This window comes from Aulostomus chinensis, chromosome 18 (genome assembly GCF_037954235.1).
Source record: "Aulostomus chinensis isolate RoL2024-O1b breed Wild chromosome 18, RoL_Achi_v1.0, whole genome shotgun sequence".
NCBI classification, from domain to species: domain Eukaryota; kingdom Metazoa; phylum Chordata; class Actinopteri; order Syngnathiformes; family Aulostomidae; genus Aulostomus; species Aulostomus chinensis.
The window spans coordinates 20,977,708-21,001,070 of NC_141337.1; the positions used below are offsets into that span (position 1 = coordinate 20,977,708).

Sequence of the window (23,363 nt, forward strand, 5' to 3'; positions counted from 1 at the left end):
GAGAAATCAAATTTTAAGGCACTGCCAAACCACTTATTGCTACCGATCAATATCAGATAGGGCCACGCTGCTGGACCGTCACGCTGCTGGACCGTCACGCCGACGGACGGCGCTCTGATGGAGCACACAGGTGCTGCAGACGGAGCGAGGCTGCAGTCCCCAGCACCAGGCAGCTGAGCTGACTCAACCAGTGCAGGCCAACAGCAAACCAGGAAGTGGTGGCGACTCACTGAGCCAGACATTCGCCAACACACCAGAGCAAGCATGAACAACCAATAACGGCAGAAAACACTGATGACACACACACTTGCACACACACGCATGCACACACACGCATGCACACACACACACGCATGCACACCCACACACCCCTAAACACTCATGCACACACGCAAACACACACACACACACACACACACACACCCCACACACATACTCCCACACCCACACTCACACACATACACACACACGCATCCACACCCACACACGCATGCACCCCCCCCACACACACAGACTGACTGACAGGCTTGGCACTTCTCATGGCCCAGCAGTAGAAAGGGGCTGCCTGACCCCCACTCCCTACCTCCCGTTACCTCTCCAGCCTTCTCCCTCTTCTCTCTGGTGTCAGGGCCTCCTTTGAGTCCGGGGTTAAAGATTAGCATCTCTGATAAAGATTAACTCTCTGTCAATGGAAGGTGCTGATTGCATGAGATTCTGGTTCAGGATAGACCGGCGCAGGCGTGACCCCGCCTGCAGCCTGAGGTTAGTCAGCAGCAGGAAGCCGGCTCCCACATGAGAGGAGTTTTGATTCAAGAGCATTCAAGAGCCTGGTTTGCTCCACCGCCCGTTGAACTGTGTGTCCTGGTAGAGTCAGTGAAACACATCTATGCCTCTCTTCTGTTTATACAAAAGTCTAATCCATGCACCCCCCCCCCCCACACACACACACATGCATATGCACACACACGTGCACACACTTGTTGGTACTTTGGTGAAATCAAAGTCCAACCCTGATCATGTTGAATGTGCTCATGAAGCTGGTCGAGGGCTGCAGCTCCCTGAGAGCCTCCATGTTGAACACAGGCCTGCAGCCTAACCAGCACCCAAATGGGGCTTTTGTGCACTGGATGAGTGGAACGCTGCAGCCAGGAGCCGTAATAAGAGCAAGAGTTGTTTAAATTTCACAAGCCTGAATGAAAAGTGTGTGTGTGTGTGCGTGTGTGTGTGTGTGTGCGTGTGTGTGTGTGTGTGGCATTACATATCATAACAGTAAGAGATGCCTTTTCCTCTAACATGCTTCACTTCAAACCCCAGAGTGCAGCACATGTAGGGCTGTTCGCTGTAACTGAGACGTCTTCAGCAGTCTTCAGAGACATTCCTGTCCACACTCACAGAAGTTTTGTGATCCAGACTGGTGGTGAAATGAATCTCCTCAAATGTGTATTCACAGGCAGCCAACATGTCATGACTGCGTGTGTAAATAATAAAGGATGAGCTTCGCCTCAGTTGTGCAGGTTTGAGTCGTTCTCAGCTGCTGGTTTTTGCTGCTCTGCTGGACTCATTAGTTTCCCACCTGAACCAAACTGATAACGGAGACACGAAGACTCTGGAACCAGTAGTTTGATTAAACAGCCTGGAAAACTAGACAGATATCTGCGTGTAGTTTTTGAAAAATAGTGTTGAAACATGTTTGGGGGTCGGGGGGGGGGGCTGCAGTGGCTTGTCGTCGCTTTCTATTTGTGGAGTCTGTCTGTGTTGGTGGTGCTGCTGCATGGCCGTTCAAGCTCATTACACTTCAAGGAAATCACCAAATGGACTCGATGAAAAAGTCTCCTTGGAAACAAAAAAACCTATGGATTGAACTAAAGGGAGGCTACGGGGCCCTGGTCGCCCAGCAGGGGCGGAGTCCAGCAAAAGATGGAGAGAGACAAAGAAAAGAAAGCACCTGACATTCATGCGTGTTCTTGATTATCAGGAACAGGAGCAGATGAGGAGGTTGCAGAACTCTGATCCAAACCATGTAAGCACCTAAATGATATCAAACAGCAACGCGTCAGAACACTCGTGTGTCAAACGTTGCAGTTTTAAAAGAGCAGAACATGTATTTATGAGATGATTACCTGTTGGGTAGATTCTGTCGTCTGACGCGTTGCAGCTGAAGCGAGAACAAAGCAGGGCGTTGACTCCGATCTTCTCCAGACTACAAGAAATTCCAACCCCTGACATCATGTGGAAAAAATGTTAATCGGCAGGAAGCTCGATGACGCGGCAGCAAATTACGTAAAATGTGGAAGTGGTATTGACGTGGGATGGGATGGAGGGTTGTCCGAGGCCAGCTCGACGTTATGACTTGTTTTTATGAATGCTGCTGCTGCTGAATGTCGGCTCGCTGCTCGTCACACCTCCTCCAAGCAGCAGCGGGGCTCAGGAGAGCAATCGTCTCTGCCAGCGGAACGTTTGAGCTCTGGCAGGAAGGTGTGTGCTAGGCAGTCTTTAAAACGCTGTCATGAATCGCAACACAGACAGAAAAACAGAAAGTAACCAGTTTGAATCATTTTTCGGACTCCCATGCTGACGTGGCATTGTTACCCTGCCACCGTGATGACATCGACTCATTTGTTAAGGTTTTTGGGTTGAGAAGCACAGAAGGTCGTGGTGAGCTGAGGCAGTTCCACTTCCTCTCCAGTAAGGAGCTGCTAGCAGCTCCAGTTGTTAGTTGAACCATTCCCTTCACGTCCCAGTTGGGTCCGGATGTGGCCGGTGCCGCTCCAAGCAAAACTCTGAACTCTTGCTGCTCATATTTGTCTAGTTTATTGTCCAAGTATCCTTTAGCGCTACCAAACAGCTCAATAAAATCCTGTCCCTCACCTCACTGCCCCGCTACTGAGACAGGGAATCTTATAACCTGTAGTTTACTTCTCCCCACCTGGACCAGGTTTCTTGTCCAATCACCTTCCTGCTTGAATCCTTCATTCCAGTCACTGCTGTCCACCTGAAGGAACGTGGGTTTGCTCAGATTTCAACTTTTTGCAGTGCGAATGTAAAAGGAAGGCTGAAGCTCTTTGCCAGAGGGCTGATCATTATAAAATACTGAGCTGCTGCTGGAGGTCAAAGGTCACTTGTGGAGAGCTGTGCTCCAATATGTCACTCTGTAAGTGCTTCAGTGGGGGCTGCCAGTACCACACAGTATTTCTGAAAGAGGAGCTTCAGCAGCATTAGAAGTAAAACTACATACTCGCATTGTGCTACGTTGATGGCAGATATTGTTGTTGTAGTAGTAGGAGTAGTAGTAGTAGTAATTATAATAATAATAATAATAATAATAATAATAATAATAATAATAATGATGATAATTAAAGGCTGAAGACAATCAGAATGATCCAACCAGCTTCATCGCACCAACGTCAGAACAGTGGATGACGATGCTGAAGGTTTTGAAGACATTTTTCATTTTCAGTTTTATTTGAGAATCTGAGGAGCTGTGGGGGCGTTAACTTGCTCGAATACAGAACAACTAATAATGGCAAACTCTTTTATTTGACGACCCTTCGATCCGGTTTGTGAACCTGTTGTTCACGTGCGCCCGAACCCATCAGAGGAACAAACAAAAAACAAACAAACAAACAAACTCAACTCCCGGCTGCATTGTTTTATCGGCCTCCAGAATCCAGAGCCTCGGAGAGCTTTCATCTCTCCACCTCAGCCTCCTCTTTCAGTTAAAATTTGGCTCATCAGCTGTTCCGGGGCTATGGAGGCGGCCTCCCCTTTGTCTCGGCCTATAGCCTAGCTGGCTAAGCTAGTCGGCCCTGCATCACTTTCTGAGCAACTTTAGACTTGTCCACTCCTGCTCCGCGCCTCCAAAATTTCCGATACCCTCGGGGCTGAGGGGGACACAGGACAGCCCGGCTGGTGCTGCGATGGGGATGGACGGCAGCCAGAGCAGCGCGTAAGTGCGTGGATGGAAATAATAAATAACTTTATAGAAGTGGAAGCCGCTGCGGGAGTGGAGGGGATGGCGGGTGCAGGCTGGTACGGGGAGGTCGAGGGATCCTTGCTTGATTTATGTGTTTGGGGGAAGCTGTCAGGAGCGGAGGAAGCGCGGGCCGGCGATTTTATTCCAGCACTTTAATAATAACAGCCACTACGCAACAACGCGGGCAGCGCTGCGTGTCGTGCGCGCCGCTCCACAGTCATACAACTCACCTCGATGCAACGTTTCCCACCTCCGCCGCTGATGGATGTGTATCTACCGCCGGGTCTGCGAGCTCGGGCGGGACGCGCTCTCCCGGCCCGGCTGCTGCTGCTCTCCCCGAGCCACAGGAAGAGGAGTCGGGCATCAGCGAGTGTGTGTCGGCGGTGCGGGGCGCGGAGGTTATTTACGGCCTGGGTGGACGCAGAGCTGCGGGGAAGCAGTGCGCGCCTGAGGGGCCGCGTCTCCTTCTTCCTCTGCTTTTTCCCATTTCAGGCCGTTTCATGGTTAGCGGCGTTTACGGGCTGCTGGGAGTGTTTGTGGGGCTGATTGTGGTCGCTGCGGATGCGTTCTGGGTTCATGAAATTCGTTTTATGTGTTCAGATTCTCGCGGCAGGCTTAAAATGATATTTATAGCCTAATCCCACAAATATGGTTCCCATTAATTAGTCTCGGGAGTTAGATGCACCCCTGTTTTCTGTTGTTGTTGTTTTTGTTGTTATTATTATTATTATTATTATTATTATTATTATTATTATTATTATTTAGTTAGTTAGTTCTGATATCGGCTGTGTTGGCGGGTTTTCTTGGTGTCGTCACGCTCCAGTTTACGTCTGAACTTTCCTCCAGGTGACGTGGAGGCCCGCTCGGGTTGGCGAGCAGCAGCTTCATGGGCTTCTCCTGGTTTTACAATTACAAACTTAGGTCGTAATATTTTTTTAATTAATTCTAATTAATTATGCTTGATTTCGCAACCTTCCCGTCGTCCCTGATGTCCACCGCGGCTGCTCCTGCCTGTCGGTGCCGTCCAGCTGCTTCATCAGACTCCCAGCCAGTCGAAAACTCGGGTAAATCACGGTAAATATGATAAGATCCCTAATTAGATAAGCAGAATCAATAACAACTCTCCGTTATCATTTGATCTGCTCTTATTGCACTTATGCCGGGATTTTTCCGGGAATCATTTAAGGTCAGCAAGACCTGTCAGTGCCGGATTCCGTCCAAAACCTTCGATTAGACCACACCAGGTCTGCGCTCTCCACCGGATTCCAGCAAGACCTTTGATTGCATATCTCTCTCCCTCTGACTCCCCTGTCTTCTCTGTCTCCCCCCTTCTCTCCCCCTTCCCTCCCTGATCCCGCAGCTCCTAGGAGATTACTGGAAGCTGTTTTCTTCCATCAAAACATCTGGAACTCGGAAAAAGTCTCTCGGTGAGTTAAAGCAGTAATGTTTTATTTCTTGAGATGCGACGAAACGTCGACGCTACGCCGTAAATCTGCGCATGTGCAGTGTGGTGCATCGGCGCTTTGCTCATTATTAGAACATAAATCATTGTAGGGGCCGAATTTCTTTATAAATGACGTAATTGTGCTTAATAGGCGTGGCATTTTTTTCTGAACGGAGAAAAGTTCGAAATCATCTGCAGTGCAAATAATTAGCCGCGTAATTGAATACTAATATAAAACATTATAAAAAAAATATAATACTTGGTTTTGTAGCCGCACCGTGTAATAATAACAATACAAATATTATGAATACTAATAACAATTATTATTATTATTATTATTATTATTATTATTATTATTATTATTATTATTATTATTATTATTATTATTATTATTATTGCTTCAGTTCCCAGAGGCCTGGACACCTCGCCTGGTGTCGCCGGTTCGTGGCTCTGTGGAAGCCAGCAGTGGTTTGCCATGAGCGGATGGAGGAGGATTTTGTCCTCCTTCAGAGGTGTAGCTGAATAAACGCCGCGCGCACGTGAGTGATGTAGTATATTGTAATGACACGCGCTAATGTAATATAATCCCGAGGTGTGAAGGGCAGCGCGATGGCCGCCGGTTACAACCGCAGCAGGAGACTTCCCGGGGCCTGTTCATCACCGGATAAGACAGTTATTAAACAGCGCTTTGCCAGAGCAGCGGCGGCGGCGCCGGTTACACCGGCACTAATCACGGCAGCACAAAAAACAACATGCAAGAGCCACAGATGCAGGGACGCCTCAAACGAGTTTTCTCCAGGACATAAAAAGCGACACACAGCAGAAGCGAGCAGCTTCATCTCTGCAGTATATTTAAGCATTCACAAGATTACAGCGGCACAGTCGATCCCTCCCGGTAAATCACGGCAAAATAAGAGTTCTAGATCCCGCAGACAGAGGAAATTCCTTCGTGTCATCTTAAATAGCCTCCACGCCTGAAGTCCTGGGGGGACGGGGAGAGGAGGTCGGGCCGTGGACCAGAGCTGCTGTGGTGAAACTCAATATCCGTGACTCACTCCGAACCCTGAGCCGTCGATGCGCGTCTGCCATCCAAGAAAAATAAAGAATAACTGCTCATCCCTCACGAGCGCCGGCATGCTTTTACAAGTCAATAACCACGAGAAATCCTGCGCTGCTTAGCGCGCCACACGCACCTCTCCCCCCTCCTCCCTCCGTGGGAAATCAAAGACACGCACACACAAAAATGGCTGATTAGGTGTTTGGTTAATGAGTAATGAGCTCGTTGATCAGCAGTTAGCGGATCCTTAAGTTCCTGCAGAGGCGCGTTTGAATGAGAAGTTGCAGACGGACACATTTCAGGCTCCCACCACCTTCCACCCACGCGCTGCTCATCCTCCCATCCTGCTGCCTACAGCGAATGCTATCTGTTTTAAAGTTGGGCTGTTTACACACACACACACACACACACACACACACACACACACACACACACACACACACACACACACACACACACACACGGCTGGGTGAGAGAGAACTCATAAATCTTACGTAGCCATAAACGACAGGAGTAGTGTCCTGAATAATAAAAATAGAGGGGAGAGAGAGAGGTGTGTGTGTGTGTGTGTGTGTGTGTGTGTGTGTGTGTGTGTGTGTGTGTGTGTGTGAGAGAGAGAGAGAGAGAGAGAGAGAGAGAGAGAGAGAGAGAGAGAGAGAGAGAGAGAAAAACATTGCAAGACACTTTCATATTTCCTTTCTGGCGTCATTTTCATCTCTGTCTCTGTCTCTGTCTCTCTCTCTCTGTCTCTGTCTCTCTCTCTCTGTTTCTGTCTCTCTCTGCCTCTCTCGCTCTCTCCTTTCGAGCTTTCTTGCCACTCTTTTTTTTAACTGACTCTCTTCAGATGTTGTTGCACTTTGCTCCTTTTCCCTCATGTGTGTTAAAGTCCAAACACACTGTGTTTTCTTTCTTTAAAAATATCCGCATTTTGGGTAGGCCGGGCCTGATTGGCTGGCTCGGACAGGCCCCTCCCTTCCGTGACCTCCATTTCTCTTTTATTTACTTTTTTTTCTGTGTCGGAGCAGCAGCAGGGGAGGAGAGGTGTTGAAATCTTAACAATACAGACTACATGTCTCGTTCCTTCTGGGAGACATCGAATGGGCTCCAGAAGGAACTCTGCAAAATGAGAGATGAAAAAAGAGAAAGAAAACACTTCCTGGAAATTCCTCCGGGAGGGAAAACTGAATGAGAACAACGTTCTCCACTGCTGCCTGTAAAAATGTCACCAAATATTACTGAGAGAATTTACTCAATCGCTCCAAGCAGGTCCGGGAGACGCGCGCGTGAACTCCGGGGAAATTACACCCCCCGGAGGAGCCGCGAGCCTCCGGTCTGCTGGGCTCCTGGTCGCCCCGCTGCTTCATGGGAGCAAACACAAGCAGAGACGCGCGTCACTTCAGTCTCGTTTCTGTTTACTGACGTGAAGACGTCGAACCTCGGACGCGCCAGAGAACCCAACCGGAAGGAGACGAGCTTGTAGTTTCAGCTGTTGGCGTTTGAAACAAACTCTCCTCGAAATGACGGCGTCACCGACGTCGCATCGCAGCCCCGTGAATATTAAATGATTCAATGCTGCTGGTGTCAGGTGCTGAGACCAGCAACCGTCCACACACCTCTCCACCCGGTGCACGTGCGTTATTCTGCTGTGGCTGGGGGGTCAGGCAAGCTGGTGGAGCTCGAGCCCTCCAAAACTCCCCAGCCCCGTTTTTACAAGTGACACAGAGGAAAGTTCCAGATACGCGTACCGGCACCGGTGTGGGAGCCTGGAGGCGAGCCGCGGGCCCCGCTGAGGCAGCCCCCCGGCCCGGACCGTCTTTGTGTTGGACCTGTGGCCTCATTAGCATAGAGCCGGAACAGAGAGTGACGCTCAACTGTTTGACGAGAGCCTCCGAGCCCGGTTATTTCTTCCCTTCCCGTTACCGGGGCTGATATGAGAGCTGATCACCAGCCTACCGGGGACATGCTCGACTGCTAACGAGGGCTACGGCTGCTGCTGCCGCCGCTGGCCGTGAGGAATACGTGTCCTTCCAGCCTTTATCACACCGGAGCGAGGCGGGGGACGACCCACGACCGAGGGCGACGTGGAGGAAGAGGGGCAGGACAGCCAGGGGGACGGGGAGAGGGGGCTCGGTGACAAGGAGCATCCAGAGATGCGATGGGGTGACATTTAGTACCGGACTGGTTCCTCGGAGGCTGCGAGTCCGACCGGTGGCCGTTCGAGCGTCTGAGGCTCCACGGAGAGGAATCTGAGGCCATTGTTATCTCAGCGGCGGTGCAGGCGCTGGTGCTGGGGCGGAGGGAGCGGGGTGGGGGTGGGGGGCGCGAGCAGGCAGCAGCCAGGCTCCCGGTAAGCTCGTTCTGCTCGTGTGCTATAGCTAGCCTGCCCGCAGCCTTTTCCGAATCCGTCCGTTAATTCTACCCGCGTGTCCAGCCCCTCCACCGAGTTCCTCCAACTCTCTAAGCCGCCAGCCGTTCATGCCACACGGCGTCCGGCTCGCCGCCCTCCCGCAGCCCGCTCCGCCGCCGCCGCCGGCTCCAGGAGGTGTTGTTGTGGTGGTCGCCAGCAGCCGTGTTGTCTCGAGACAGCACCGGAGGGGCAACGAGGAAAGAAGGAACAGAGAGGAAGCCATACATTTTCTTTTTTAATGATTTATTCTCAGAAGTGATTTTCCCCCCAAAACCCAGAGTGCGGACTAATCTGTGATGCGGTGCTGCTGGGTGCTTGCCGGATTGGACCGGGACCACCGGTGCTAAGGAAGGTAAGGATTGTCTCCGGTTGGCGGGCGGGCCGGTCGGTGCTGCAGGCTCGAACAACAAAGCAGAAATACGGAGTGTGTTTGCAGTGGCGTTTGTGAGTGGCTCGGTGATTTATGGCCCGTATGACTTCAATCCCGGTTCAAGAAGAGTTCACAATGCTGTAAACGCCGTAGCTCCGCTGCAAGCACCCCCCCCCCCCCCCACGGCCTTCCATCTCTGTCCATTTCTTTCTGCTCTTCTCCCACTTCCTCTCCTATTCTGTCCATTCCTCCTCACCGCTGCAGCAGAGCACCGCCGACTGTTGCCTTTCAGGCGCGGTGTTTTACGCTCGAACCCAAACGTTTAAACGTTTTAACTAAATAGCGAGCAGGACCTGACGTCCGGGACCCCAGCCCGGGCCAGTGCTTTATTTCTGGACTCACAGAACCGGCCTCCCTCTCTCCCCCTCTCTCTCTGTTAATGAGAATATTTCCTAGTTAATATTTTTCTCTCCGTCCTCTTGCTTGAATCGCTCTTCATAGCAGGCGCCATTTGTAATTTTATATCCCAGGATAAAACACAGACACTGGACACCAAGGCCGACCTCTCCCTCCCTCCCTCCCTCCCTCCCTCTCTCTCTCCCTCTTGTTTTTGTTTGGGTGGCTGTTTTTCCTGTCAGTATAAGTGGATTATTCGGGGAGGCGTCTAGTAAAGTTGGTGATTGTATTAAGCTGTAGCCCTACAAGCAGGGCAGAGACATTATGTGTCCTGTTTAATGGTGAAACAGGGATATGATTTAATAACATATTCCTCCTACACGCACCGCCATGGCCTCTCTCTCTCTCTCTCTCTCTCTCTCTCTCTCTCTCTCTCTCTCTCTCTCTCTCTCTCTCTCTCTCCTTGGGACTATTCCTCAGAGTAAATAATTAGGATTCCAGCTTGTCTACCAGAAAGATAAATGGCTGACATGTGTGACGTGCTGAGAGCCGAGGAGCGACTAACTAATCTAACACGAATAAATACGCCGGAATTCGCGTTGAAACGTTGAAATAGAAACCAAAATTAGGGTTAATAAACCAGATTATTAGCTCTATTTTACCTCCGCATTAGCAGTCTCAGTACTTTGGTATATTTCTGTGTGTATACATATCAGTATATACACATTTATAGACAGATACACTTATTTATATATACATCTATAGATATACACGTATATGTATGTGTATTATGTGTATATAAAATACATACACATGAATGATTTTGTATTTATATCGACAGCATTTTTATATGTAATTAATATGAAATAGTTTATATATTTCAATGATTTCATGAATATACTACAGCCTTATATATATATATTTATCTATATATATAATCAGTACGCTGTATATGATGCTGTGTATATCTACGAATATATACACATACATACATATACACACATAATATGTATATATGTGTATATATATACACACATATATACATATATACACACACATATACATATACATATACATATACACACACATATATATATATATATATATATATATATATATATATATATATATATATATATATATATATATATATATATATATATATATATGACGCTGTCGATTCTTTTTGACATTTTGTATCGGACCCGCGTCACTGGTACATGCCGAGCATCAGTGTTGGGTGTTAGTGTGTTCGGGTTTTGCTCCTGGATCCAATCGTCCAGGCCTCGCGCGGGTTGGAGCCTCCATGTAAACACATCGCAAACAACCAGCTAACTTGATTTTATTTTTCTTCAAAATAAGCGAAAATATAAATCAAGCGCGGCTGTTGTGGCAGTCAGACATCTGGTCCCGAGTTCCTCGGCGTCTGAGTCCCGGTGCTGGGGAGACTCAGCCGGGCGCGGCTCGTTGTCGTGACGGCTGGCCAGCAGAACGAGCTCCAGCTTCAACATTTATCTCCAGGGGAGGAATGAATGCCAGGTGCTCCCTCCCGGGCCTGACACGATGGCCACAGGCCCACCCCGGCGGACTGATAGGAGGTGTGTGTGAGGCTCCCACCGCTGCCCATTCCTCCTTCCTATCTTTTCCCTGAAGGGGCCATGATAGAGCACTCTGACCGCCCGACCCTGGTGGACCACTGAGCCGTGAAGCCCCTCTCTGTCCGTCTGTCTATCTATCTATCTATCTATCTATCTATCTATCTATCTATCTATCTATCTATCTATATTCCATTTTTAATTATTCTGAATATAACTCTGTAGAACACAAATTTTAAACACAAATGACTGAAATTATTCGTGTTATTTGGCCTCCACCTTCACTCTTGGAGGGAAATCTCAAGGCTTTAAACCCGCGCGGTGATATTGATGCCTGCCCGCCTCCCGCGGTGGTCGAAGGGCTCCTCTCGCTATGAGTGAAGGTGAGGGAGGCGGCCGCAGCTCAGCCCGGGACCCACTGAATCCCGAGCAGGGCCGAGACGGTTGACAGAAATAGGCTCCGTCCATCAGTCACGGCGGAGAGCAGGCCGCACCGCCGCCGCCTCACCGCGATGGCGGAGGGCTTCACCAACATAAACGCACAAATATGTAAGAGATGGAAAATGTTTCAAATAACATGAAAGCGGCTGCTTTATTTTTTTAAATTAAAATCAAACTTAATGTTCCGAAAAATAGTGAATAATAATGAAACGAACGGTTCCACAACTCCTGACACGCGGACGAGCAGCTCGACAGGAACAACACAACAGTCGAGCTAAGATTAATACCTGCTTGTTATCATTGGAGGAAAGATCCCATTCATGCTGTGTGTGAGTGCACGCGCGCGCGTTTGTGTGTGTGTGTGTGTGCGCGCGCGCGCGCGCGTTTGAGGAGTAAGAAGGAGCACAGTTTGCCCTCCTCGTGCCCCTCCACCCGAGCATCTGCAGGCTGTGCACTGGCTCGGAGGGAGGGAGGGAGGGGGTGATGAAAGAAAAGCAGTGGTTTCTATTCATGTCATGGCGCCTTTCATTGGAGGAAGATGGATTTATCTCCCTCATTTCTTGTTTCTGCCTCTCCTAACCTCTTAGGTCAGGTTGCAGGGGACCGTTGGAGAGACACCGTCACGTGACCCCCGGTACCAAATGGTCTTCCGGCAGTGGTTCTCAAGAAGGACCGGAGCACAAGAAGACGTCGCCACTTCTCTCAGACATGCAGAAGACAACATACTACGACAACTCCTCGACGCTTTTCGGTGGCTACTCGTCCTATCAGGTGCAGGGGGCGGCGGCGGCGGCGGCGGCGGCGGCAGCAGCTGCCAACGGCTTTGGGGGCTATGATGCCTCGGTCCCAGTGTCCCATCACCAGCCGGCCTTCCAGTCGGCAACCCATCTGGATGTGGATTCGTACCAGCGCTCTGCCTGCTCGTTACAGGCTCTGGGCAGCAACAGCGGCCACCAGCAGCAGCAGCAGCAGCAGCAGCAGCAGCAGCAGCTCGCCAAGACCAAGGAGCTGAATGGCAGCTGCATGAGGCCCAGCCTGCCTCCTGAGCACCACACAGGCCCCCAAGTGTCCCCACCGCTGCCCCCCAACCCCAGCAATGGTAGTACCGTGGCTCAGCAGCCGGGGGGCAGTGCTGGAACCTCGTCAGTCTCCAAATCAGGCCCCAATAAGTCGTCCAATTCTTCCTCCTCCACGTCATCCTCTACATCCTCCTCCTCACTGCCCCCCAACCCAACTTTGGCCAAGCAGATCTTTCCTTGGATGAAAGAGTCTCGGCAGACGACCAAGCAGAAAAACTGTTCCCCCAGCAACAACTCTGGCAACGGTGTGTGTCTTTCCTCTCTCTCTGCTTCAACACTCCACCTGAGTAGCACAACAATAACCTGCTATTGCAGCATATTTATTCCTCCGACACCTCCAGCTTCCTCATCCCTCCTCTCCTCTGATCCCCGTCCTCCCTTCCTCCTTCATTTTCCTTCCTCATCAGTGTCTTTGTTCCCTTTGTCCCTCCTTCTCCTTCCCAATGCCACGTCCCTCTTTCCTCACCCCTCTTGTCAACGTCCTCATTCAAACCTCAGGTCCCCTGAGGATTCAGAAGGCTTCTTACACTATTATGGCAAAACAGGTTTCTACCGCACGGGTTCAGACAGGTAGAGGTTCCCCCGCTTCTCCTCAGAACGGCTAATATTTGTCTCCCTCTGAGTCCCACATACAATGAAGCAACTAATCTTGACCCCAAATTAAACTACACATCTTGCCTGGAACATTCTTTGCTGTTTCTGCGTGCCATTTAACACCAAGGAGCTGCGCTGATGCAGAAGCCCTCTAGCGACTGAGATGAAAGGCGGAAAAGTGATGCTGTCACCATCTTCATGTAACATCACCCCAGGAAGTGGTGAACTTAATCCTCATTCCCAAAGAACCCAAATCATTTTTTTGGGTGTCCAAACCTAAATAGAACGTTTTAAAAAAATGTTAGTAAAGAACACTTTTTTCCCCCAAAAGTGGGATTCTTTTAAAATGAGATCTTCTCCCAGAGACAGAGCTCATTCACGCAGGACAAGTTTAAAATTCACAGGTGAGACTCGTCAGACCCGAAGTAGCGTGCTGTTAACCTGTAACCCTCTGAGGACACACACACTCGTGTGTATATACATATATATATGTATATATGTGTGTGTGTGTGTGTGTGTGTGTGTATATATATATAGATACACACATATATATATAGATATACATATATACACACACACACATATATATACATATATATACACACACACACATATATATACATATATACACACACACACATATATATACATATATACACACACACACATATATACATACACACACACACACACACATATATACATATATACACACACACACATATATATACATATATACACACACACATATATATACATATATACACACACACACACATATATATACATATATACACACACACACATATATATACATATATACACACACACACATATATACATACACACACACACACACACATATATACATATATACACACACACACACACACACACACACACACACATATATATATAGATATATACATGTACTGTTCTGACTGTACTGTCCAAACGTCCATCTCTCCGTCAGATGGACGCGGGGGATAAATGAACGGCTACATCATTTACATCCTCCCAAAACCACCTGGAGCCAAAAAAACAGCATAAGAGAGTGATGAGTTCAGACAGGCGCTATGTTGTTGTAATTTAGGAGAGTTCAGAGGTCAAGCACGGGGAGGCTCTTCGCATTCAATCTCTAATCCAATTATAAGTGCAAGAGCTGAAAATACCCACCGTGGCCTTCTGTCTTTAAGCTGACGTTCTTATCGATGGCCAGCGAGCAGTCAGAGATCCATCACAGCGCCGTCAGTCCTGCTAACCAGTGGCCACAAACCTCCTTCCTATAATCTGAACTCCCCCTTCATTCATTTACCTCCTCCCTTCTTTCTCCTCCTCCTTGTTATTATTTGTCTTCCCATTGCTCCCTGCTTCCTCTTCGTACCGGCTTGGATTGCAGCACAAGGAGGAAGACATTAACAGCATGGATTTGAGTGTCATGTACAACAACAGGTGAATAGATTTACAGAGAGAACGTTGATATTAGCATATGGAACAAATATGACAGCATGATAAATTAGCATATCATCTGCACGTGTGATATGAGGGCAGATATGTTCTTTGGAATGGTTGTTATCAATGAGAAAGAGTACATTCTGCCATAATGAGTCCCGCATTCATCTTCGGTCGGACCGAGACGCAAAGAGGTTATTGATGAGAATTTGAAACATCATCACTGTCTCCAGGTCAGTGAGACAGATGTCCCTCCCCACCGACATAATAAACACTGTGATCATGTACAGTCATGCAAATGATCAGACTGATACTCAGCGTACTCAGTGAGAGATGCCGGGCCACTGTAGCTCAGCTGGCTTCTCCTCAGGACGTCCGCTCTTGGTGCTCAGTGCTCGCAACAACCCAACTGCTGAGATTTCTAAATGTAGTGATGTCACTCGAAATAGGTGAGAGATTCTCAGACAGGCAGCAAACAAACAGTCCAACTTATTTTGCACAGAAAACAAAGGTGAGCCAAAGTTTTCACCAACATAATCAATCACACTTGACACAGACTTTAGCCCTCCACGCTTCCTGTGCCAAGAATGACCACACATCACTCTGCTGTACCTCAGCAAAGCTAGCCTGGATTCACTGTTGTTCACCATTCAGGACTTGGATTTCTTCCCCTGAATTTACATGAAAGTAAAGTTGTGAGTCTAGAAGAACAGATCTCCATCAGCACTGAACGAAGGTGTGCACATGCGGTGGGGTCGCGTCTACTGGAAGGGTCGTACTGGCGGTCCAGCAAATGTGCCGTGGTGTCCCAGTGCACAGCCAAGCCTGAATGGATGCAAAGACTGAGTCCAGTAGTGGACCCTAGTGGACTCTGGTGGACTCTAGTGGACCCTTGTGTTCAGTTCTGATTCAAAACTTCAATGACCATTTCTTGTATTTGATGAGTGGACCGTAGTCGTAGTTCTCTGATGCACAGTTTGACGTATGGCGCTTGAAATGATCCATGAATGGCAGAACGTGCTCAAACTCCCTCCCCTTTAGGCTCGCTAGGTTTTTCAGAAGTCACTGTGAAAAAGAGTGAATGTATAAAATGGGACAAGGAAGCCCCAAACTGCTGTAAAGCTGTGACACAGTGAATCTCTGCTGACCAGCTGATGCTGCCGCCATCATCTTCATGGGTTTTCCCAGACTTTGGCTTCGTCTTCAGCCGTTCTAGCAGTAAATTAGAACAATGACCCAACGGAAGGTTATTCCCTAAGATCTGTCTCTCTCTCTCTCTCTCTCTCTCTCTCTCTCTCTCTCTCTCTCTCTCTCTCTCTCTCTCTCTCTCTCGTTCTGCGCCGTCTTCTTCTTCTCTATTTTTTTACTGCCATGTATAAAATTCCCTCTATCGCCTCCCTCTGGTACATTGATGTTTCATTTGCTCCAAGCCAGTTGGAAACAACGTGTATTTATGTTTTCGTTCCAACGTTCGCTCAAATTCACTTCACATTCAAGTGGAGACAGAACTGTTTTAGCAGCCACCGCCACGTTCTCATTTGTCAAAGAGTCAAACACAGAAACCACAAGTCAGTCCAGACCGTAGACGATGACTGTGGCCATAAACAGTTTCGAATGCCCCAAAATCATTGACATTGCTGAAGGTTTTGGCACAAATAAACAAATAATTTAAGTTTGAGGTTAAAACTCACAGTATTGTCAAGTTTATGCAGGTGGCGCTCACACAGACGCCACCGCAGCAGCTGAGCACCTGATGACTGATATGAGCGTCTGCAGACAGTGGCCCTGACCGTGTTTGACGGCCCGGGATCAGAACAGGCCCACTTATGAACTTCCTTTTGCCATTATTATTTTGTTATTCGTGCTTTGATCCTGAATGACTCGCATCCCACAAGCACAGGGGTATACAGGGGCAGAATCATCTGCACCAACTAAAACATGTTCAAACTCGTCCTCGCTGATTGAGTGTCTGAATCTCCTCCCATCACTAATGTTTGTGTTATTATCACATAAATGTGATGGGAGGTGGAGGCTGTTGGTGGCTGATTGAAGAGCTCCACCTCAGTTTAGTTTCTGCTCATCGTCCTTTTACTACAGCGGCTGCTGCTGCAGGGTTTATCTCTCCAGCCAAGATGCAATTTAAGCGCCCTTGGCCAGGACCCGGGCCTCCGTCTCTTAATAACTGCCACTGTTATCAAGTGTTGACAACTAATATCAAGGGAGGGCCGTCCTTCCTTTATTAAGAATCTGAAGGCTTTCAATTTTCTCTGCATTTCTGACTCTTTTAACCTCACTTCATTGTGTTTATCCATCTCTTCCTGTCTTCTCTTTTCGTCTGTCCCTTTCTTTCCTTATCTCTCATCACCCTCTCCACCTCACATATTTGTTCTAACTTTTATTTTCTTTGTTTCATTCTTTGTCCCCTTCTCCTCAGCATCTGGAGGAGGAGAGAGCAGCAGTAACGGGGAGAAGAGTCCCACCAGCGGGTCATCAGCATCATCGAAGCGAGCACGTACGGCCTACACCAGCGGCCAGCTGGTTGAGCTGGAGAAAGAGTTCCATTTCAACCGGTACCTGTGCCGGCCGCGGCGCGTTGAGATGGCTAATCTGCTCAACCTGTCCGAACGCCAGATCAAGATCTGGTTCCAGAACCGACGCATGAAGTACAAGAAGGACCAGAAGTCCAAGGGCCTGAGTTCCAGCTCTGGAGGGCCTTCGCCAACCGGCTCTCCTCCTCTGCCCATGCAGTCCTCTGCCAGCTTCCTCAACTCAATGCACCCCATGGTTGGGGGAGGTGGGGGGGGAGGGGCAGGCTACGACGCCCCTTCTCCACCGTCCTTTGGCAAGCCTCACCAGGGAGTCTCCTACTCCATGTCCACTGCCTATTCCAGTGTCTCAATGAAGGGCTGCCCCCCACAACAGAAGTATGGCACCCCAGACCCGGACTACGGTGACCCACATCCTCACCATGGCCTAGTGCAGGCCAACAGCGCCAGCTATGGGACTCCCACCAACATGCAGGCTAGCCCAGTTTACGTGGGGGGTGGTAGCTATGTGGAACCCATGCCTGGTTCTGGGCCCTCCATGTATGGCCTAAACCACCTTGGCCCCACGCCACCCCATCACCAAACCATGGACTACAATGGTGCGGGGCCCATGTCAGCTGCTAATCAGCACCATGTGGGTGGAGGGGGGCCCCCAGGGCACTGTGACCCACCCACACACCCGACATACACAGAGCTGTCGGCGCACCACACCTCGACTCAGGGCAGAATCCAGGAAGCACCCAAGCTCACTCACCTGTAGCAGGTTTGGAACAAAACGACAACCTGGGAAGACGAAACAAGTAATGTGACATGACTCACTACCAGACTAACTAACGTGGGGACTCTACTGCTGCAACAGGACGGCACAAGAGACAAAACCAGACAGAAAGAAGCAGTCCAGTGGTTTGTTCTGTTCTTGAGGGCCACAACAGGGAGCAGGCAACGTTTTGGTGCTGTGCAGCTCCAGTTTCAGCTCCAGGTGAACCGCTGGTTCTATTTCACTGAGCTCCCAGTGTGAGCGTAGAAGGCCTTGTGATGAAAATGCACATCTTAAAAGTACAAACATAAAAACTGACCAAGGATTCTTTTGGGCTGGGACCAAACTCCATTCGACTGTCAGACCTTACACAGTACAGGCCGCTCTTCAGGGATCGAGGTTTTTAAAACATTCAACGACGTATCAGAACATTTTAAACTCACCACCAGAGAGCTGCTTAAGTTTCAGATGTAACATTTTTCAGAAATTGAATTTTTTTTAAGCTGGAGGCTCAGTTCACCCAAGTTTCTCTTGATTACACAAACCCCTTTAGAGTGGGGCAGGGACTCATCAAAACAGAGAAACTGAAATATTGACCACTGTATAACATCACTTCATAAATAATTGTATAATTATTATAAGATTGCTACAGAAACCTGCCCTCCGTACACACAGATGTCTGTGTGTACGGAGGGCAGGTACCGAAGCTGGCATGTACTCAAAATCCTTTAATTGCTTTTTTAAAGCTAATACACCGTTTAAAATTGTGCTTTAATCATAAAGTCACTCCCCCTAAGACGTACACATATCCCAACCGCTCTCCTGCTCGGTAAATGAAATAGTTGAGTTTTAATGGGCAGTTATTAACGAGCTGCTTAGATTTATGAGGATGTGCTCTCTCCCCCTCCAGGCAACACATGTTGTTGTCAGCAGAGCTGAGCTATGTGGAGGCGTCCTGCCCTCCATCAGCCAGAGAGAGGCAGCGACACAAACACATGGCTGGAGCTGGCAGCACCCGCCCTCCTTCTCTCTCCTCCCATCCATGAAGTGCGTAAAAACCACTGCTTGTCTTCCTCTCACTGTCTCTTTGTCCCTCCTGCCGTACCTGTCTGTGTCCGTCCAGACTGAATCACTTACTAACACACTGTCTCCTGTCTGTGGCAGCGGCACACGTCTTCTAAAGGAGGCAACCTTTTTACACTATTCCCCACAGACCCCCTCCTCACCCCCCATACTCAGCCATCACCCCCCACCCTCTCACCCCCATCACTTTAAGCTCAGAGCTCAAAGGCTAACCTAGCTCCCAACACATCTGTGCTAAGCTACATTAGCTAATCACACAGCAATGCTAAGCTAGCTAGCTTCTTTTTGTTGACACCCATCCAGCCAGGTTAGTCCAGCTGTTGACATCTTGAAACAAAGACACTCGAGGACATGGAAGAGAACCTTTCATGTCCTTGTTTTAGCACCATCATCGACACAGGGTAAACAAGAGTGGAGAACACTATTTATTTATGTTGGGGTGAGTAATTGCCCTCCTCTCTCTCTCTCTCTCTCTCTCTCTCTCTCTCTCTCTCTCTCTCTCTCTCACTCTTTCTCTCACTTTGGAAGGGTTCACTTTCATAAGCGAACATCAATGAGTCCACCTTTTTTATTGTTTGATTTTTTTGTTGTTGCTGTTCTCACATATCTTTGACTTTTAACGTGGATACAGGGTATATATTTGAACAAAAATGCATGTCCCAGAAATCTGAGCTGATGTGTTTCCCACGTTTCTAAAACAACTGGGTTTATTTGGTGGAACCATCTGTGGGGGAAGTTTGGGAAGACGCACACAAACACACACACACACACACACACACGCACACACACACGCACACACACGCACACACACACACACACAACTTCTCTCAGTGTTAGAATGACAAACCAGCCAGTCGACCCACTCTACCCTCACCGGTGTTCAGGAAATAAACGCCTCAGGTGTTTTTTAAAAGTGCAGATTTACACAAATGCGTCTCACATCTGGGCATCATTGTTGCACTTAGAGTTTACATTTTGATGGTTAAAGGTAAAAAAAAAAATAATAAATCTTATTTTGAAGATGGAAGGCCCTCCAATCAAAGCGTCTTTCGCAAATGTGTGTTCAAGTGAACATTCATATATAAATATTTATTTGTTATAGCCAGTTTAAAAAGACTTTCTGTTTTGTATTATTATTATTTATCCTTCATGTATTTATATCGAGAAAAAATACTGTACTTTTTTAGTATTTACCTGTTATGAAAGAAAAAAAACAACATTGTGTTTCTCCTTGTCCATTGTACTGAAGTTACATTTTTTATTTCTTGTATTTTAGAAGAAAAGACGTAGTTTTTATGTTCCTATAATGACCCTTGTACATAAATGTCTTGGCTTGTACTGGGAAAATGGCAGGGATGGGGATTGGTAACCCACCCCTGCATAGTCGGAAGATTTAGACAATTATTAGCTGGAAAAGAGAATGAGTCTTTTTTTAAAGAAAAAACAACTTCCTTTGTCATTTGTAGCTCCTTTTTCTTTCATTGTTGAGAGAGTTGTCTGTCGAACAATTCTTTAATAAAATGTTATGTTATTCAGAACTTACGTCACTTTTTTAAAAGTCCTAGAACTTGACCCTCACAGGAGTAAACATTTAGGAAAATCTTTTTTATCTGGAAAGCTGACAAAGCCCCCCAACCCCCCCAAAAAAACCAAAACCAAAAGCAAACTGTAAAACTTTGTCACGATGTCAAGTTGATCTTTGCTGCTGTTTGAGGGAAAATCCAATGCAAATACCGTGACTGCAAGAGTCCAACCCTTAGGATCCACGGCTCTGGGACATGTGTCTGCACGTACCAGGGTCCGTTCAGGCCCGAGTGGTGGGAGAAATTATTGAAAAGTCCGATAATGAGTGAGAACATCGTGACCAACATCTGTGAAGGGATGAAATTAGGCATTCGTCCAAAGCCGGCCGGCAGTTGTGAGGATTGGTGCCACTGACACTCTGTTGGTTTTCCAAATGTCTAACAGCATTCTTGGATCCAGACCTTTTGGTTGTAGTTTGGCTTCTTCTGGGTTTGAACTTCCTGGATTATGAAGTGATTGTACTGTGATGCTCTTATGAGACCTCCACTCTGTCTGCAGCAGGTCTCTCCACGCTCGGAACCTCTGGTGCTGGGTTCTTCGTCCCTGTCTACGCAACTCAGGATGTGCTTTCATCCACGTGGAGCACATCTAGCCTCGACTCCGGCGTGCCCCCGTCCTCCAAAGGTAGTTGATGAAAGCATTGCAGTGTGATAACCCTACTGACACCATTTTGAAATGTGCAAAGACAAATCAAACTCCTAACTTGCACTTCCTGTCCTGGAACCCTGCTCTCCGCTCTAACTCTCACTCACATGTACACGGCTGTCTCCCCGCAACACCTCACCCACGTGATTCCAGAGCGAGACGTATGTTGCGTGTGGGACACACTCATGTCCCTGCGGGGGTCCGTTCCATGACGCTGTCAGACTCTTAGAATAACAATCTGAGCCTGGAGGTGGAAAAACCCCACTCTTTTACTTTGACGCCTCCAAATGCCTGATGGACTCGTTGTTGCTCGGAACTGGACACACTCCCAATGATGCTGTGCCTATTAATCGTTTTTAAAAAAATACTGTAATTTTCCCTTCGGTGCATAAATGCATCATCAGAAATGAACCCAAATTGGAGCCGTAGCTGTTTAACTCTGACGTACTCCAGCGCACAAAGGGACGGTGATCCGTGGTCCTGTGAGGAACTCGTGTCCTATTATATTCGTGAATCCCATTTAGGTGTAACTTGTTAAAAGTGGCAGGTCTCAAGTTCATCCCATTCCAAAAGGACCTGACACTGGTGCCAGCGCTGGATATCATGACACTACCTGGGGCGAGAGCATGGCATCAGTGTCAGAACGCATCTCGCTGATTAAAGTGAAGCCAAGAGCCTCGTGTTGCACGTCAGAAATGAAAAGCGCTTGAACCATTAAATCTGCCCCTTGTCTTGTTTATGGTCTGCAAATTCTACAGAGAGCAGGTTGCCAAGTGCCTGTGAGAGCTGGTCCATGTACCAATCTAGTCATTATGCTGCTATTTTGTTGTTGGCTGGTTCTCATTTCCTGTAGCAGGGATCAGAACCATGAATCTGTCAATGCAAATGTTGTCTGCATGGCAGCGGTCGTTGAGGACCAGGTCCTGTAAACCGTGTTGGAACCCTGTAGCACCCATGGAGACGCTCCCCTGGTCCCAGTGCTGCTGAGTCAGTGCAGATCTCACTGATGGCAGACAAACATCTCCACAAGAGCAGCAGACTGCCAGTGTCCGTGCTAAAGTTACCAAGGAGCCTGAGCGGAGAAGCTAAACATGCTGATGGGGCGTCGCTGAGCTGCAGCGTGACCCCACCTGACCTCCCGAAGCAGAGGGACAGAAATATCTTCCTGTGTGTAAATATTCTCAGTTTTCTGCAAAAAACAAACAAACAAAAAAATCCAGAACAAAAGAGAAACCTCTTCACCTCCACCCAAACTGCCTGGGCGCAGGTTAAGAGATCAGTTGACCCGAACTGAGCGGCTGCACAACCCCGGTAGCAGGAATCAAAAGTACACAGTTGTTGTAGTTAATTTTACCACAAGGTACTTTTAGAAGACTCAGCCCAGCATTTCTGTCTGATTTGCTCTCACGTGCACTGTTCCGGGTCTCTCTTTCTACACAGGCACATAGCGATCCTCCTGCTGTAGCTTGGTGTCCTGTGTTGATGTTTAAAACTAAAAAAAGCCCCTGGGCCTGCGCCGTGGCCCTGTCACGTGGTTCCTAACCCTCCCCTCCTCTCCCTCTATCTCTCCGAGAGCCTGAGAGCCGCATAAAACTTGGGGCATAAATCAGCCTCCCATAAATAATGGCCGTACTTCCTTTTACATCTCAGTTGGACTAACAGACAATAAAAACACCAATAAGTAGAGATTGGATCTAATTTATTGCCTCATAAAAACAGACGGAGAGCTTCGGCTTCAGCTGCGGTCCCAGCTGAGAACAGGCCGCTGCATGTAACCCTCCGCGAAGATTTCAAACACTCAGACTGCCGTTTACAATACGCAGAACTATTAGATGGAAATATTATCTGTCATCTGCGGTCTGGTTTCACTGCGCATGAGCTGGAAGTGAAGTGTATGAGCTGCTAATACAAGTACTTCTACTGCTAGTAGGAATAATTTG

At 48.2% G+C, this 23,363-nt stretch overlaps 1 protein-coding gene across 5 annotated transcripts in view; it reads left to right on the plus strand.

The window, feature by feature from the left end:
* Positions 1 to 20,713, plus strand: part of hoxb3a (homeobox B3a) — a 34,689-nt gene extending 13,976 nt beyond the window's left edge. For 2 of the 5 annotated variants that reach the window (XM_086185039.1, XM_086185041.1), the window contains exons 2-4: positions 5,334 to 5,400; positions 12,271 to 13,007; positions 17,243 to 20,713. In XM_086185039.1, coding sequence (XP_086041165.1) covers positions 12,392 to 13,007; positions 17,243 to 18,114 — 1,488 coding nt within the window. In that variant the 5' untranslated portion in view covers positions 5,334 to 5,400; positions 12,271 to 12,391 and the 3' untranslated portion in view covers positions 18,115 to 20,713. Of the gene's footprint in view, positions 1 to 3,933; positions 3,947 to 5,333; positions 5,401 to 9,122; positions 9,234 to 12,270; positions 13,008 to 17,242 lie in introns of those variants that run through there. The other 3 variants (XM_086185042.1, XM_086185038.1, XM_086185040.1) reach the window with 3 other exon arrangements.
* The last annotated feature ends 2,650 nt before the right edge of the window (positions 20,714 to 23,363 follow it).